The sequence below is a fragment of the Squalius cephalus genome, assembly GCF_949319135.1.
Source record: "Squalius cephalus genome assembly, chromosome: 1".
NCBI lineage: Eukaryota > Metazoa > Chordata > Actinopteri > Cypriniformes > Leuciscidae > Squalius > Squalius cephalus.
The window spans coordinates 17,943,983-17,957,996 of record NC_137122.1 but is presented as its reverse complement, the minus strand read 5'-3'; the positions used below and the strand labels follow the sequence as shown (position 1 = coordinate 17,957,996).

The window sequence follows — 14,014 nt, the reverse complement described above, 5'->3', positions numbered from 1 at the left end:
AATCAAACTGATGTCAGTAGCCGCGTTTTCATTAGCCTTCAAATTTCGCAAACTGAAATTGCAAATTTAAAATACGCTAATGGAAACACGTCAATTTTGCAAAAACTCTCATATATCGCAAAATCGCATGAGGTGGTTTTTCAGGCAATTCAACAAAGGAATATTTCGCAAAACTGCAATGGAAACAGTTTTTGCTTATTTACAGATCACCTGACGTAGATGGCGGTGTGTTTGGACAGAATACGAGACAGAGATTTTCATTAAACTCATAAAAACAAAAGTTTCACAGGAATACTGGATTCTAAACCACAAAGAAATGGCACAATTTATCAAGATCTTGAAGCAGAAATGAGGGAGAAACACCCAGAAATATGTGCAGCTCACAGTATAACGGTCTGCCCTTGCCATTAATGCTTGGATACACGCCTACGTCTCCTTCCATAATAATAATGGCTAGTAGCCTACGGTGGCTGGGATATAGCCTTCGTAAACCTACTAACATCAGTCGCCATGATTTTTTTAATGACTTATCGCGAGAGGAAAAAAATATGTTTTAGTCGCATAACAACGGTTAATGGAAACGCTGTCATTTCGCAATAGTTTATTGTCATTTAGAAAATATTGCAAAAGTTTTGTGCAAATCTCTAATGGAAACACATGTAGTGTGAATGCGGTTCTGTGCTGATTCACTTCAATTTCTCCGGCTGGTGGAGGGGTTTCAGACGATCAACTCGCTTCAAGATGCTTTCATACAGACTTTATCGATCTGGTCATGTGACTGTAATGCCGAGTTCACACTGCACGATTGTCAAAGTAGTCGGGTCACTGTTCTTTTCACACTGCACTACTATCTGGGGTAACATTCAGTTGCTGATGTGTGCACACTACACGATGGATCGGCAACAGGTTTCTGCATGACTTTACAAAAGAAAGAATAGCTGACAATTTCTGCTTTTGGTCCGCAAACTACGTTTCACAACCAAATACACGCGAGAAGTGATAAGGAAATAATGCAAGATCACGTGTGCGTGAGACATATTAAATATTAAAAATGATAGCCTGCAAGAAGCTTGCACATTGTCTGTGCGCTGATTTGCAGTGAAAAGGAGAAAAAGAAAAACATTATGCAGGAGGAAATGGTTGGGGAGACGAGGGGAGCAAAGTTTGTGTGTTCTGCTAAGAGAGTTTGGGGTAAATAAATAATTTTGCAATGTGCTGCTGGTCAAGCAAATGTTTGTGCTTTGTTTCTATTTGATATAATTGTAAATATATCTAACTCTATCTAATATGCCCTGTATCTTGCGCTCTCATTGGCTGTAGGTCATTGTCGATGTAGTTTTCAGTCAGAACACATTCACAGCAGGATTGTGAATCAGGTCCAGGTATTTAGCATGCCAAAATATCTCACGGGCGTTGGCGACTCGTCTCCGATTCTCTCAGATCGCGTCTTTCACACTGCGTGATTGTCACGCTTGAGCGAGCACCAATTTGCCGGTGATTTCGGACATTTGTCGGAGAGCAAAAATTGGGCCTAAAATCGTTCAGTGTGAACTCAGCATTAGTGGAATAAGTGTGTTCAGCATCTGTGGGACATTATTACTGACATAATTAATAAAGTTTATTGAACAAACTCTTGCTGTTTCTCGGTTCATTTGTGCTGAATGTCTTGTGATCGTTCTTGCTCTCAACTACCAGTCAAGGACCTTTTGCAGACTGTACTAAAAAAAATTGTAATGTCCAGGAATCTTCCACAGGAAAACAACAGGAAGAGAATGTAACTGCAAAAGGGAGGAGCAGAACAGAAATGAAACTAAAGCTGAACAGCAAGATGTGTTTTATGCAGATATGATGACACTATAAACCATTGCAAATATATAGCAAGATGTTTTTATAATGTGAATCGCATTTGTTTCCTGTGAAGTGTTTTCATGGACTTGTGATCGGTCAGATCCAGGGAAGATGGCGACGGCTCCAGCAGCTTCTGGTAAGAGACCGTCTGTTACACTGTGTGTACATTAGGAATAGTTTAGTATTTAATAGTTTAGGATATTTAACTCTAAACAATTCATTTTGGTTTGCAATTGACTTTTTGTTTACTCTAAATAAAAGTTTGGGAACTGTAACTTTAGTGGGAGAGATTCACATTAAAGTTCTGTTTAAGTGTGTGTGTGTGTGTGTGTCCGTGTGTATGTGTGTGTGTGTGTGTGGTGGGGGGCAGTATTTGTAGTGCACAAGAAAATAGTTTTATAATCAAGATTAGTAGCAAAGCCAAAAACCAACAGAAAACTGTTTGAAGCAGCTTAAAATGTAAAAACTGCACATAATGTATTAAGTAATAAGTATTACCTTATTGTTGTAATAAAATGTTCATAATGTAATTATTTTCTAAAAATGTAATAGTCACCATCATTTATATAGTGCTTTTTACAATACAGATTGTTTCAAAGCAGCTTTACAGTGATAACAGGAAAATAATGTAACAAAGTTTGTTTCTACACAGCAAAAACTCCAGTGTTAAATTTAACTCTCCTGGGAGTTTATTTGACTCCACACTCAAGAGAGTTAACTTAACACTAAATCAGTGTTAAAATTAATGAGATAATTAAGTGAATTATTAAGTGATGATTGACCGTTATTGAAGACACCTGATGTTAACAAGCAGAATCACCAAAGGAGAAAATCAATTTTTTTTAGTTGGGCTCTTGACCCTTACATTTTTTTACTTTAGATTTTGTTTGGCTTTTGCAACTCAGTTATAACATCCAGATGAACAAGGAGAAAATATGATCAGATGGTGTTGGTTATGTTTTAACCTAATCACCATTTGACCTGAGTCACTGAACTCATTTAGAGCCTAATCTCTGACTTAAACGTATATTGTTGATTATTATAGCATACTGTCCTGAATTTTCAGTATAAACCAAAGAATTTCTAAAAAAAATTGTTCTGATAAAAAAAAGTAATAATAATATTTTAGGCACACACAGACATCAAGAATCAATGTATGAATCTCAACAATGGTGACAAACAGAATATTCAATTAGGAAAAGGAAATTACATAGACAATTCAGATCATAATTTATTAATACAGCAATGCATGATGGGAGCAATGAATGAGTTTTGATTGGTGGCACCCAGAATGTACTGCAACATGCTTTATTATTGTCACCATTTTTGAGATTCACAGGCTGATTATTGATATCAGTGTGTCTAAATAAAACAATGTTTTATAGTCTTTTGATCAGAACAACTTTTAAGAATTTTTTTTGATTATACTGAAAATGCAGGGGAATCACAAGGGTGCTGTAATCAACAAAGTAAACCCAACTCTCTAAATGAGTTTTGTGATTCAAGTCAAATTATGATTGTCACAACATAATCAAGACCACCTGATCACATTTTCTCTTTGTTCATCTGAGAGTTATAACTAACAGACAAACTTAATCTAATTTTAACAGTTTAAGGGTCAAGAGCCCAACTAAACACTGATCACCATAATGGTGGCTTAAAATAGATTTTCTCCTTCAATGATTCTGCTTGTTAAGATCAGGTGTATTCAATTATGGTAAATCATCAATCAAATGAATCACTTAATGAGCTCATTAACCCTCTGGGCGCCACGGTCGAGTTTACTCGACAAGATGCGGCACTGAATAAAACGGCCAATTTTGTCAAATAGGGTGTCAAATTTCGTTCAACCTCCCCTCTACTAGTTGGCAGACATGTCATACTTCATCCCCGACTCAAAAAAAAGTCATGCTTCTATACAAAATCTTCATGCTAGAGCGCATTGAATCAGTGCGAACAAAAGCAGAGCTAGTGTGCGAGTGAGCCATTTTATCAGAGCAATATTGTCAACATCAGCGAGTATTTGCATTAGATTATTATTATTATTATTATTATTATCTAATGGCATCAATAAAGCTTACCCGCAATGAAGTGTTGTGTCTTCTATTCGCGGACCCTAATTCTGAAGGGGAATACGTTATCTGCCTTCAGAAAATGACGGTGATTCTGAAAGTGAAAGTATAGCCCTACACCAAGCACAAACGGTGAATCCTTTGCCCAATATAACGTTAGATGGTCCTTTGCCCAATGTCAGTGGTGGGAACAATGTTTCCCGGGGTCGGAGTGTTCATCGCGAAGTTAGCAGGCGTGTTAGTGTTGTGGGGAACGAGGCGGCCGCGGGAGATTTTTACCGCGCTAGCCATGGTGACCGTGTGCCTCTCCGCAATCGCGGCGACAGTATTGTGGTGGAGACTTTGTCTAATGCCACTGGGTATGTTAGACGAGGTCGAAGTATTCATAGGGCAGTTAGGGGGCAACGTGGAGGCAGGGTGGGGAGTCGCAATGACAATGACAGTAGTCCGAGCTGTGCACATTCAGCGCGCGCGCGAGGCAGATCTGGCCGCGCCCGCGCGCGCTGCTGCTCGTAGCAGGAGAAGAGGCGATGTGACACGGGGCAGAGGGGCTATTATGCATAGTCTATCGCAAGACCACACCATGAAACACTACAAGAAATGTCACCTGGATGAATAGGGAGTCATTATCTCTACAGCAAAAGCCCTGCAACAATTGTTTTTGTCTGCCATTTATTACACTGTTGATTTACTATCTATTTCCCTGACCATTTAGTAGTGTACAATATGTGTTCTTTTTTGTGTGTTCATGTCCTTGTGATGTGTGCGTCTTTGTCAGCTAAAAAAATCAAAAAACAAAACAAATAAACATCAACAAAAACCATACAAATTCTATAATCCAAGAAGGCCGCCACCATATGACGTCATAATATGCAAATTAGATGGGAAAATGTAATCCCTACATAAACTTTGGGTCATCCTTAATATTTCTCTAATTTACAGAAAGTCTCTATCTTTTATCACTTTTAAGATATAGCCTTTTGAAATTAAGATGTCAAAATCGAACGTTTTAGGAAAAAACCTCTGGCGCCTAAAGGGTTAACTTTAACACTGATTCAGTGTTAATTTAACACTCATAGTTTAACACTCTTGAATCTTGAAACTCCCAGGAGAGTTCATTTAACACTGGAGTTTTTGCTGTGAGAAAATAGCATCATATTCCAGCTTAAGTAAGTTCAGTGATGGTTTATTTTTGTTGTAAAAAAGTTATTAATTTAGTTAATTTATACGTATGTCCGGGGGAATGGATTGCCATGCGTCAGTCGTTCGATGGAACGTCAAATGTGACTGTAAAATAGGTCTTAAACTTATATATAATGTCATAATGTCAATGCACTTGAATCTTAATTTTTACTTAACCTTATTTTTTTACAATCATACTTTACATAAGGTCTGTCTCTTACAGAGATGTCGGCGATCATCTCCAGTCCAGATGTGATCCGGATTCTTCTGATGGGCAGAAATGGTTCCGGAAAAAGCTCATCAGGAAACACTATACTGGGAGAAAGAAAGTTTAAAGTCCAAAAACGTAAGAAGAAACATGAAGCTGAAGTTTGTGATGAAGTAACTCAAATCGGAGAAAAGCAGGTGCATGTGATTAATTCTCCAGATCTACTGGATCCAGATCTGTCTGAAGAGAAGCTGGAAGAACTGAAAGAAGAGCTGATCAAACTATGTTCAGAAGGTCTCAGCGCAGTTCTGCTCACCGTTCCTCTAGAGGAACCTGTGAAAAATGAGGAAGAGATCCTAGATCTTATTAAAGGTTTATTTGGTCCTGAAGTTCAGAATTACATCATGATTCTGTTCACACACAAAGATGAACTGGAGGATCTGGGTGAGTCCATTAATGAGCATCTAAAACACCAAGATCATGCGGATCTCCAGCGACTGGTCACTGAATGTGGAGGAAACTTTCACCTTTTCAATAACAAGAGAGAATCAGACAGTCAGATACAAGAACTCCTGCAGAAGATTGAAGGAATGATGATGAAGAATGGAGGGAATGTTATCATAAGAAGAAGAAGAAGCAGCATGGATCCTCCTGATACCAAATGTAAGTTGATTTGTTATAAATCAATTCCCTAAATACATGCAAGTTATTCATTAAATGTAAATGTAACTGATCACAAATGCAGTTGGATTTTAATTCAACAGCACATTTATGTTATTGGATGTTTCTGTTGTAGTTTCAGGAGAGTTTCCAGCTGAAGATCCAGATGAGACTGATGTGATTCCAGAGAGGAAAGACCAGATCAGGCTGGTTCTGCTGGGAAAAACTGGATCTGGGAAAAGCGCCACTGGAAACACCATCATCGGCAGAAACGTGTTTGAATCCTCCACAAGCTCAATCTCTCAGACGAAACAGTGCAGTTTAGAGACTATGGTGAGGTTTGGTAAAGAGATCTCCGTGATCGACACACCTGGACTTTATGATACTCAACTCAGTGAGGAGGAAGTTATAAACGAAATGGTTAAATGTGTAACGTTCGCTTCTCCTGGACCGCACACTTTCATTATTGTGATTAAAGTGGGTCGTTTCACTGAGGAGAATAAAAAAACTGTGGAGAAACTCAAAGAAGCATTTGGAGAACACATACTCAAATATACCATGATCCTCTTCACTCACAAAGATCAGCTGGAGAAAGAAAATAAAACCATTGAGCAGTTTCTACAGGAAAGTGATCCAGATCTCAAAAAACTTGTAGAGAGTTGTGGAAACCGATTCTTCTTTCTGGACAACAACTCTGCCAGTTTCCCACAGATCAAAGATCTGCTCAGTAAAATAGCGAAGATGGTGGAAGAAAATGGAGGGACGCACTTCACCAATGACATGTTTGATGAAACAGAGAAGCACATTCAGGAGAGTCAGAGAATTAACCTGCGTGAAAAAGTGAAGCAATACAAACAGGAGCACAAAATAGCCAATCCAACAGAATGGAAAAAAATATACTGTCGTTTGGCAGATGAGTGTCGACGTGACGCTCTGAAGTTCATTGTTGCTGAAATATGCGTAATCGCTGTTGCTCTTCTATCGAAGAGAGCGTCGACACACAGTCCTGGTGGAGGTCCTCTGGAGGTTGTAATCAGGGCCATGGGGAAACTATTAAAACAGAATATGTGTGTAATTCATTGAGAAAACTCCATAATCATCAAATATACAAGCTTATTGGGGCTCCAGCAAACTGATGAACATTTTTCATAAAACTGTTTAAAATGTTGTTTAGAATTTTGTATTATATTGTTTTCTTTATTGATAGCTTTTGATAAGTCCAATGTATTTTACACATTCCATGTACTTAAGTGTATGGAGGCTATTCTGCCATGGATTGAAAAATAAAAAATGTAATTACATATTTTTATCTCATGATTCTGGCTTTATAACTCGCAAATCTGACTTTTTTTCTCAGAATTGTGAGCAGGGTTCCCACGATTCTTGAAAGTACTTGAATTTCAGACTAGGGCTTTGACTCCGAACTTCATTATTCGAATATAATTCAAATATTAAAAAAAAGAATGATATTCAAACCTGTTATGGGCATTATTTTTCATAAATGTGTTTGCTTGTAAACATTGTTTTTAATTCAGATTCCGAGGCTTTTTCACGCCTGGTGAAGTTGTGAATCGCGAGTTCATTAGCAAGGCTATTATTGGTTATCTGGGCTCCTGTAGGTGACGTTAGCGTCCTGGTTAGCGCCTATTTTGTATACCAAAACAATGGCCGTGACAACGCCTGACGATGAGTTCGAAATCTACACTCCTGACAATTTGAAAAGCAACGTGTGGAGCTACTTTGGGTTACCAAAGAAACAGGGAAAAATCATGAGTAAGGACAAAGTCAATTTTTTAATAAATAACAGTCGTGACAGTAGTCAAATTGGACGCCATGGGGGAGTCGGCACTAAAAAGTCAAACAAAATGCGGAGGATATCTACAGACAATGAAGAGTCAAGCAAACGGTTAAATATAATCTCATACAGTTGTATATGTTATATTTAACTATAGCGAAAAAATATTTTTTTAAGAATGACTATATTAGTTAGTTTAGTGAGTAAATGTTCGTTAGGAGTCTGGATATAATGAAATGCTAGCTGGATAGCTAAACTCAGGGGCTTAGCAAAAATTATAAGATGTCCCCCTTACTACTAGAATATTTGTTTTGGGATTTTTAAACATTATTGCTAACAGTGTTCGAGTGTTTTCCGTTGCAGTACTTCCCCTTGATTTTGTACTGAGCGGAGTTGGACATTTGAGCTGTCAAGTCAAGTCACCTTTATTTATATAGCGCTTTTTACAATACAGATTGCATCAAAGCAGCTTCACAGTGATAACATGAAAATATTACAATAAAGTTTGTTTCTAGAAGAAAATTGCGTCATCGTCCATCTTAAGGCAGATCAATAATATTGTTGAATATTAAATGTCCCCAACTAAGTAAGCCAAAAGGCAAGGCAACAGTGGCAAGGCACCAAAACTCCATCAGGTGACAGAATGGAAAAAAAAACCTTGGGAGAACCCAGGCTCAGTCGGGGGCCAGTTCTCCTCTGGCCAAAGAGCGAAACAGTGTATGATTATGATTCAGACAGCATTACAGGTCAGAGGTCAGATTGGTCGTGTCGATGAGGCCTTCACAGGGCTGATGGGGCTGGCACTTCAGGGATGCATCATGGATGGGTCCAGGTGCAGGTCCACCATCTGATCTGGATACGGCCGGGATCCGGCTGACTTCAGTAACAAGGGAGGGACTGCTTGACTCTTCAACTAGCTGTGACAAGTGCTGTGTCCCAAAGCAACATTCCTATTAAAAAGAATAAGAATGAACACTGTATTAATAAAGTATATTATATTATTGTGACGGTTCCAGTGAGTAACTCGTTATTTCGGAGTTGCAGGTGATTGGCTGAAGGGAGTGGTTGCACACCTGAATGTAATCACGACGCTCTATAAAAGAGATGGGAGCGTGGGGCTGAGTGATGTAGAGATTGGGGCTGTTTTCGTTTGCTCTGTATCTTGGGTCTCGTGTCAAGAGGCTTTCTGAGAACTCATGAGATGTGAGGGATATGGGAGATCACCGCCACCTTTTGTTCCATATCCTTTGGGATGGTTGTTGTTCTTGGAGGTTTCATGGACTGAGAATGGTTGGACTGTTGTCTTTCATAAATGCTACACCTTTGCACATATCTGCTGACACACTGATTACCATTTATACTGATCTTTAGTGTTGTTCTGTCTCATACTGATAAATAAATTCACTTATTAATTGGCTGTGGTGTGTGGTAACTCCCTTATTTTTTTGCGATTCAGAAGAGATTGTAACATTATGTATTATGTAACATTATCCGCGTACATCATTATATATGATATTTTTAGTAGGGATGTCCCGATCAGGTTTTTTTGCCCTCGAGTCAGAGTCCGAGTCATTTGATTTTGAGTATTTACCGATACCGAGTCCCGATCCGATACTTCTATAGTACATATCGGTAGCTTGAACAATCAAGTAATAAGTAACATAAATTCTTCACTTTTGGACTTAGTGCAACAGTAAATATAAAAAAAGTCTAATATAAACAAATAGCACCTCAACTTAAAATACCCAGCAGGCATGTAAACAAATAAAAAAATAAAAGTGCCACAGTGTTTGCAAAGCCAGTAATGTGCTTTTAGGAACTGCACTTGCCGGTTTCACACTGCACGCGTTAGCAGAGCGTGCAGCGCGTATTTTTTTCGGCGCCCATGTTAACAGATTAGCATTCACACCGCACGCAGAGGCGGCGCGGCAGCGCGTAGCAGGAGCAGAGCAGAAGCAGCAGGGTTTCGGCGCAGAGTCTATTTTTGCTGCGCCGCTTACGCTGAATTAAAGTGACAATGCATTGATCATGGCCAAAATACACCGCAGTTTTATCCAAAAGTGCATTGATGATATCTATTGTGTTTTAAACAGTCGATCAAATGACCAACAGCAATTTAAAAAGAAAACAAATGCCCAAAAACAAACTTGTTGCCAGAACAATAAAAACAAAAATGAACCAAACGTTATATAAATGAAATTATTAATAAAATAAGCTTCTTGACAAGTCTTTTCTCTTAAATGTAGGCTATTTGAAAACGAAATAAAACAATGCCAACTTATCCATTATAGAGTACTCTGTCTGTACACAACCCGCGGTTCAGCCGCGCATGATAAACGCTGCCAGTGTGAAAGCAAAATGCTCCTGCTCACCATACGCACTGCTCCTGCGCTGCTTATGCTATGCTAACACGTGCAGTGTGAAACCGGCGTAACTCTGTGCCACCGCATAACTATAGATGTGTTAAAAAATAATGAGAATATATATATCCGAGTCCTGATCGGGAGGTAACGTCCGATTCCGATCGAGTCTGAAACCACGTGATCGGGCCCGATTTCCGATCACATGATCGGATCGGGACATCCCTAATTTTTAGTATCTTGAACTCTCCCACACTCAGATAAATGACACAGTGGGCATATAGTGCCCTCAGGCGACTGTTGATAATACTGGATAAATACCTTACCTGCAGGTTTTTTTTTTCTTTTTTTGCCAATTACCTTATTTATATCATTTCACTCATTTGCAAAATTTATTTATAATATTATCTCTATATTTTAATGTTTTTAATAAATCAAGTAATGATTCATAAAAAGGAAAACTAAAACTTAAATACTTTAGTAAAAGTATGGATACACTGTAAAACCCAACAAGTTAAGCTAACTCATTTCATTTGAGGACACTGATTACCTCAATTCAATTAAGTTTATAAAAAACAATAGTTATGAGTACCCTGAACTGATTTTAATCAAGCCCACTACAACAAGGATGACTAAAAACAAGGATTGTGTATTTCTTAATACACAATTAAACTTTACACTGCAGTCAAATATCTAATATAGCTGAAACGTCACTGTATTGAGTAAAAAGAGTGAAATTACAAACTTCAGTGTTTCCCCTACAATGTATTAAGCAGCGCCGCCGCTGGATTTTTAGCGCCGCTGCAAAATCTTCACATGATCAGTAATATCACGACACTCACTTACACACGTTGCCATAAAAGGGGCCGTTCACATTCACGTTCACATGCAGATATTTCAAATGTGGGCACGCGGCAAGCGCGCTCATAATAGAAGCGACGCGGCGCGCTCGTTTTCAGCATGGACAGATCAAAAGGTTTTCAGGCGCGCCTCAGTTCATGGTTGGCATAGCAACGACAGACGCCACGGGAGAGCGAGCAAGCGCTTGTGCAAAGGAGAAAGCGGTACGAACTTTTCTCCGTTGAAGTTTATGGGGTTGCTGTGTCCATTTTTTTACTGTCTATGGAAAATATGCCGTCCCGCCCCTCCGTGTTCGGCGATCAGGTTTCATTCTCACGCAGCTTGTTTAGTAACTTAACGTGCAAGTCTTTTCCGCTCCGTGTTTGCGCTGCGCTCTCGGTTCCGTGTGTGTGTGAGTGTGTGTCGGCCAGGCCCGGAGTGGGTAATCGGGAGAATCGGGAGTATTCCCGGTGGGCCGCCTCACTTTTGGGCCGGTCGAGGAATTTTTTTTTTTTTTTTTTTTTTTTTTACATTTCAATGTAACATTAGTTACATTAGGATACACACGTTCCGCATTCTGCCACCACAGCGCGCAACTCAGCATGGGTTGTACCATGTGAGGGAGTTCTCCCCTCCCCTCCTATAGAAATGGTTGGGTCCATAGCCCGTCTTTTCAAAACGTTTTCTCAGGGAGGCTACCGCGGCTCCGCCGGCGCCTACTGATAGCTGGGCCGGCCGTAACGGTACGCGTCAGGGAGGATGGATGGGAGGAAGAGGCCAGGAGGTAGGCTATGGAAGCTTTGTTTCCGCCACAGAATAAAACATTTGAAAAGATAATTGCGACTTTTTATCTCGAGTTTACATCTCGCAATTCTGACTTTTTTTCTCAGAATTGCGAGATATAAAGTCAGAATTGCCTGAAATAAAGTCGCAATTGCGTGTTAAAAAGTCAGAATTGTGAGATATAAAGTCAGAATTGCCTGAAATAAAGTTGCAATTGCGTGTTATGAAGAATTGTGAGATATAGAGTCAGAATTGCGTGATATAAAGTCGCAATTGCTTCTTATAAAGTCAGAATTGCAAGATATAAAATCAGAACTGCCTGAAATAAAGTCGCAATTGCTTATAAAGTCAGAACTGCAAGATATAGAGTCAGAATTGTGTGATATAAAGTCATAAAACGTGTTATAAAGTCACAATTGCGAAATATAAAGTCAGAATTGTGTGATATAAAGTCGCAATTGCTTATAAAGTCAGAACTGCCAGATATAGAGTCAGAATTGTGTGATATAAAATCATAAAACGTGTTATAAAGTCAGAATTGCAAATTATAAAGTCAGAATTGTGTGAAATAAAGTCGCAATTGCTTATAAAGTCAGAACTGCAAGATATAAAGTCAGAATTGTGTGATATAAAGTAGCAATTGCGTGTTATAAAGTCAGAATTGCGAAATATAAAGTCAGAATTGCGAAATATAAAGTCAGAATTGCGAAATATAACGTCAGAATTGTGTGAAAAAGTTGCAATTGCTTCTTATGCTTCTTATAAAGTCTAAGTGAATTATTATTTAACCTTTACATTATTTGTTAACCCATGGTATTAATACTAACTACACAATAGTACGAGCTGAACTGTTGCTTCATTTATCCAATTTTAAAAAAAGTGCTAATTTGGAATTCCACCATGGAAAAAGTGGGCCGGTCTTGGGCCTGAAACTCCCGGGCTGAAAAGTGGCCCCACTCCGGCCCTGGTGTCGGCGCACTGCGTGCTCTCTGCTCTATGTTCCACTCCGTGTTTGCGCTGCGCGTTCTGCTCTGTGGTTAACGGCCCAAACGCTCCAATCATGTACCGATCATGCACTGGAAAAGCAAAGTCCCGCTCAAATAACGTGAAATTTCTCAGTAGTAGACTTCTGTTTGCTGAGCTGGTATAGCCATGCATGGTAAAATTACCTGCTCTGATCACATACTCTGGTAATAATAGCTTTGTATGACTATACTTTATTTTGATAATTAGTCAAAAAATATATCTGTTAAATCTGAGTATGTTGCATAGAACTGAATGAAGAATAATATATTGATGTTTTATATTTTAATATAGGGCTATTTTCTGTCCAATTTGTGTGGACATTTTTCTTTTTTCCCCCTTTTTTGTGTGTTTGATTTAATTAGTGATTCTACATTTAAATATTGATGATTACAAGTTTGGAGGAAATTCAATTAATTGCGATTAATCACAGCAAATTGTGCGATTTTCGTTATTTTTTTAATCGATTCCCAGCCGTAATATATATATATATATATATATATATATATATATATATATACAGTGCTATGCATAAGTTTAGACACCCATGCTACAGTTGACTAAAAAGAGGAATAAAAAATCATCTTTTGGAAATTGAACTTAATGCCTTAATTTAATTTTTTTTGAAAAATCCAACCTTTAAGGACACCAATTTTCTTTGTGAATGAATAATGTATCGTAAATAAATAAATGTTCTTCCTTAAAATACAGGGTGCATAAGTCTGGACACCCCTATGTTAAATTCCCATAGAGGCAGGCAGATTTTTATTTTTAAAGGCCAGTTACTTCATGGATCCAGGATACTATGGTTTTATTTCAGTTAGCCTAATAGCTAGTTTGATTTGCATTGAGAGATGATCTTATGGAAAATACTCCATGCCAATCTCTAGGTATGGTGAAGGCTATGTGATGATGTGGGGCTATTTTAATTCCAAAGGCCAAGGGAACTTTATCAGGATGCATAGTGTCCTGGATCCATGAAGTAACTGGCCTTTAAAAATAAAAATCTGCCTGCCTCTATGGGAATTTAACATAGGGGTGTCCAAACTTATGCATCCTGTATTTTAAGGAAGAACATTTATTTATTGACGATACATTATTCATTCACAAAGAAAATTGGTGTCCTTAAAGGTTGGATTTTTCCTCATTTTTTAAATTAAGGCATTAAGTTCAATTTCCAAAAGATTTTTTTATTCCTCTTTTTAGTCAACTTTAGCATGTGTGTCTAAACGTATGCATAGCA

General features: G+C 38.4%; 1 protein-coding gene across 2 annotated transcripts; it reads left to right on the top strand.

Annotated features, from left to right (window-relative positions):
- The first annotated feature begins 1,750 nt into the window (after positions 1–1,750).
- Positions 1,751–7,449, top strand: LOC307162690 (GTPase IMAP family member 8-like). Of its 2 annotated transcripts, none has more exons than XM_079878197.1 (3): positions 1,751–1,984; positions 5,326–5,973; positions 6,107–7,449. In XM_079878197.1, exons 1-3 carry the CDS (start codon positions 1,960–1,962, stop codon positions 7,051–7,053), a joined length of 1,620 nt encoding a protein of 539 aa, XP_079734323.1. In that variant the 5' UTR covers positions 1,751–1,959; the 3' UTR covers positions 7,054–7,449. The 2 variants fall into 2 exon arrangements, with proteins under 2 accessions (XP_079734323.1, XP_079734322.1); XM_079878196.1 differs by having other exon boundaries at positions 1,771–1,984; positions 5,311–5,973; positions 6,107–7,270.
- Positions 7,450–14,014: the final 6,565 nt, after the last annotated feature.

Excerpts from the sequence above, each read along its gene's own strand:
- LOC307162690 (XM_079878196.1), top strand. The coding sequence starts at position 1,960 with ATGGCGACGGCTCCAGCAGCTTCTG. Across the intron at positions 1,985-5,310 it reads GACGGCTCCAGCAGCTTCTG|GTCTGTCTCTTACAGAGATG; the intron begins GTAAGAGACCGT and ends ACTTTACATAAG. Across the intron at positions 5,974-6,106 it reads GGATCCTCCTGATACCAAAT|TTTCAGGAGAGTTTCCAGCT; the intron begins GTAAGTTGATTT and ends TTTCTGTTGTAG.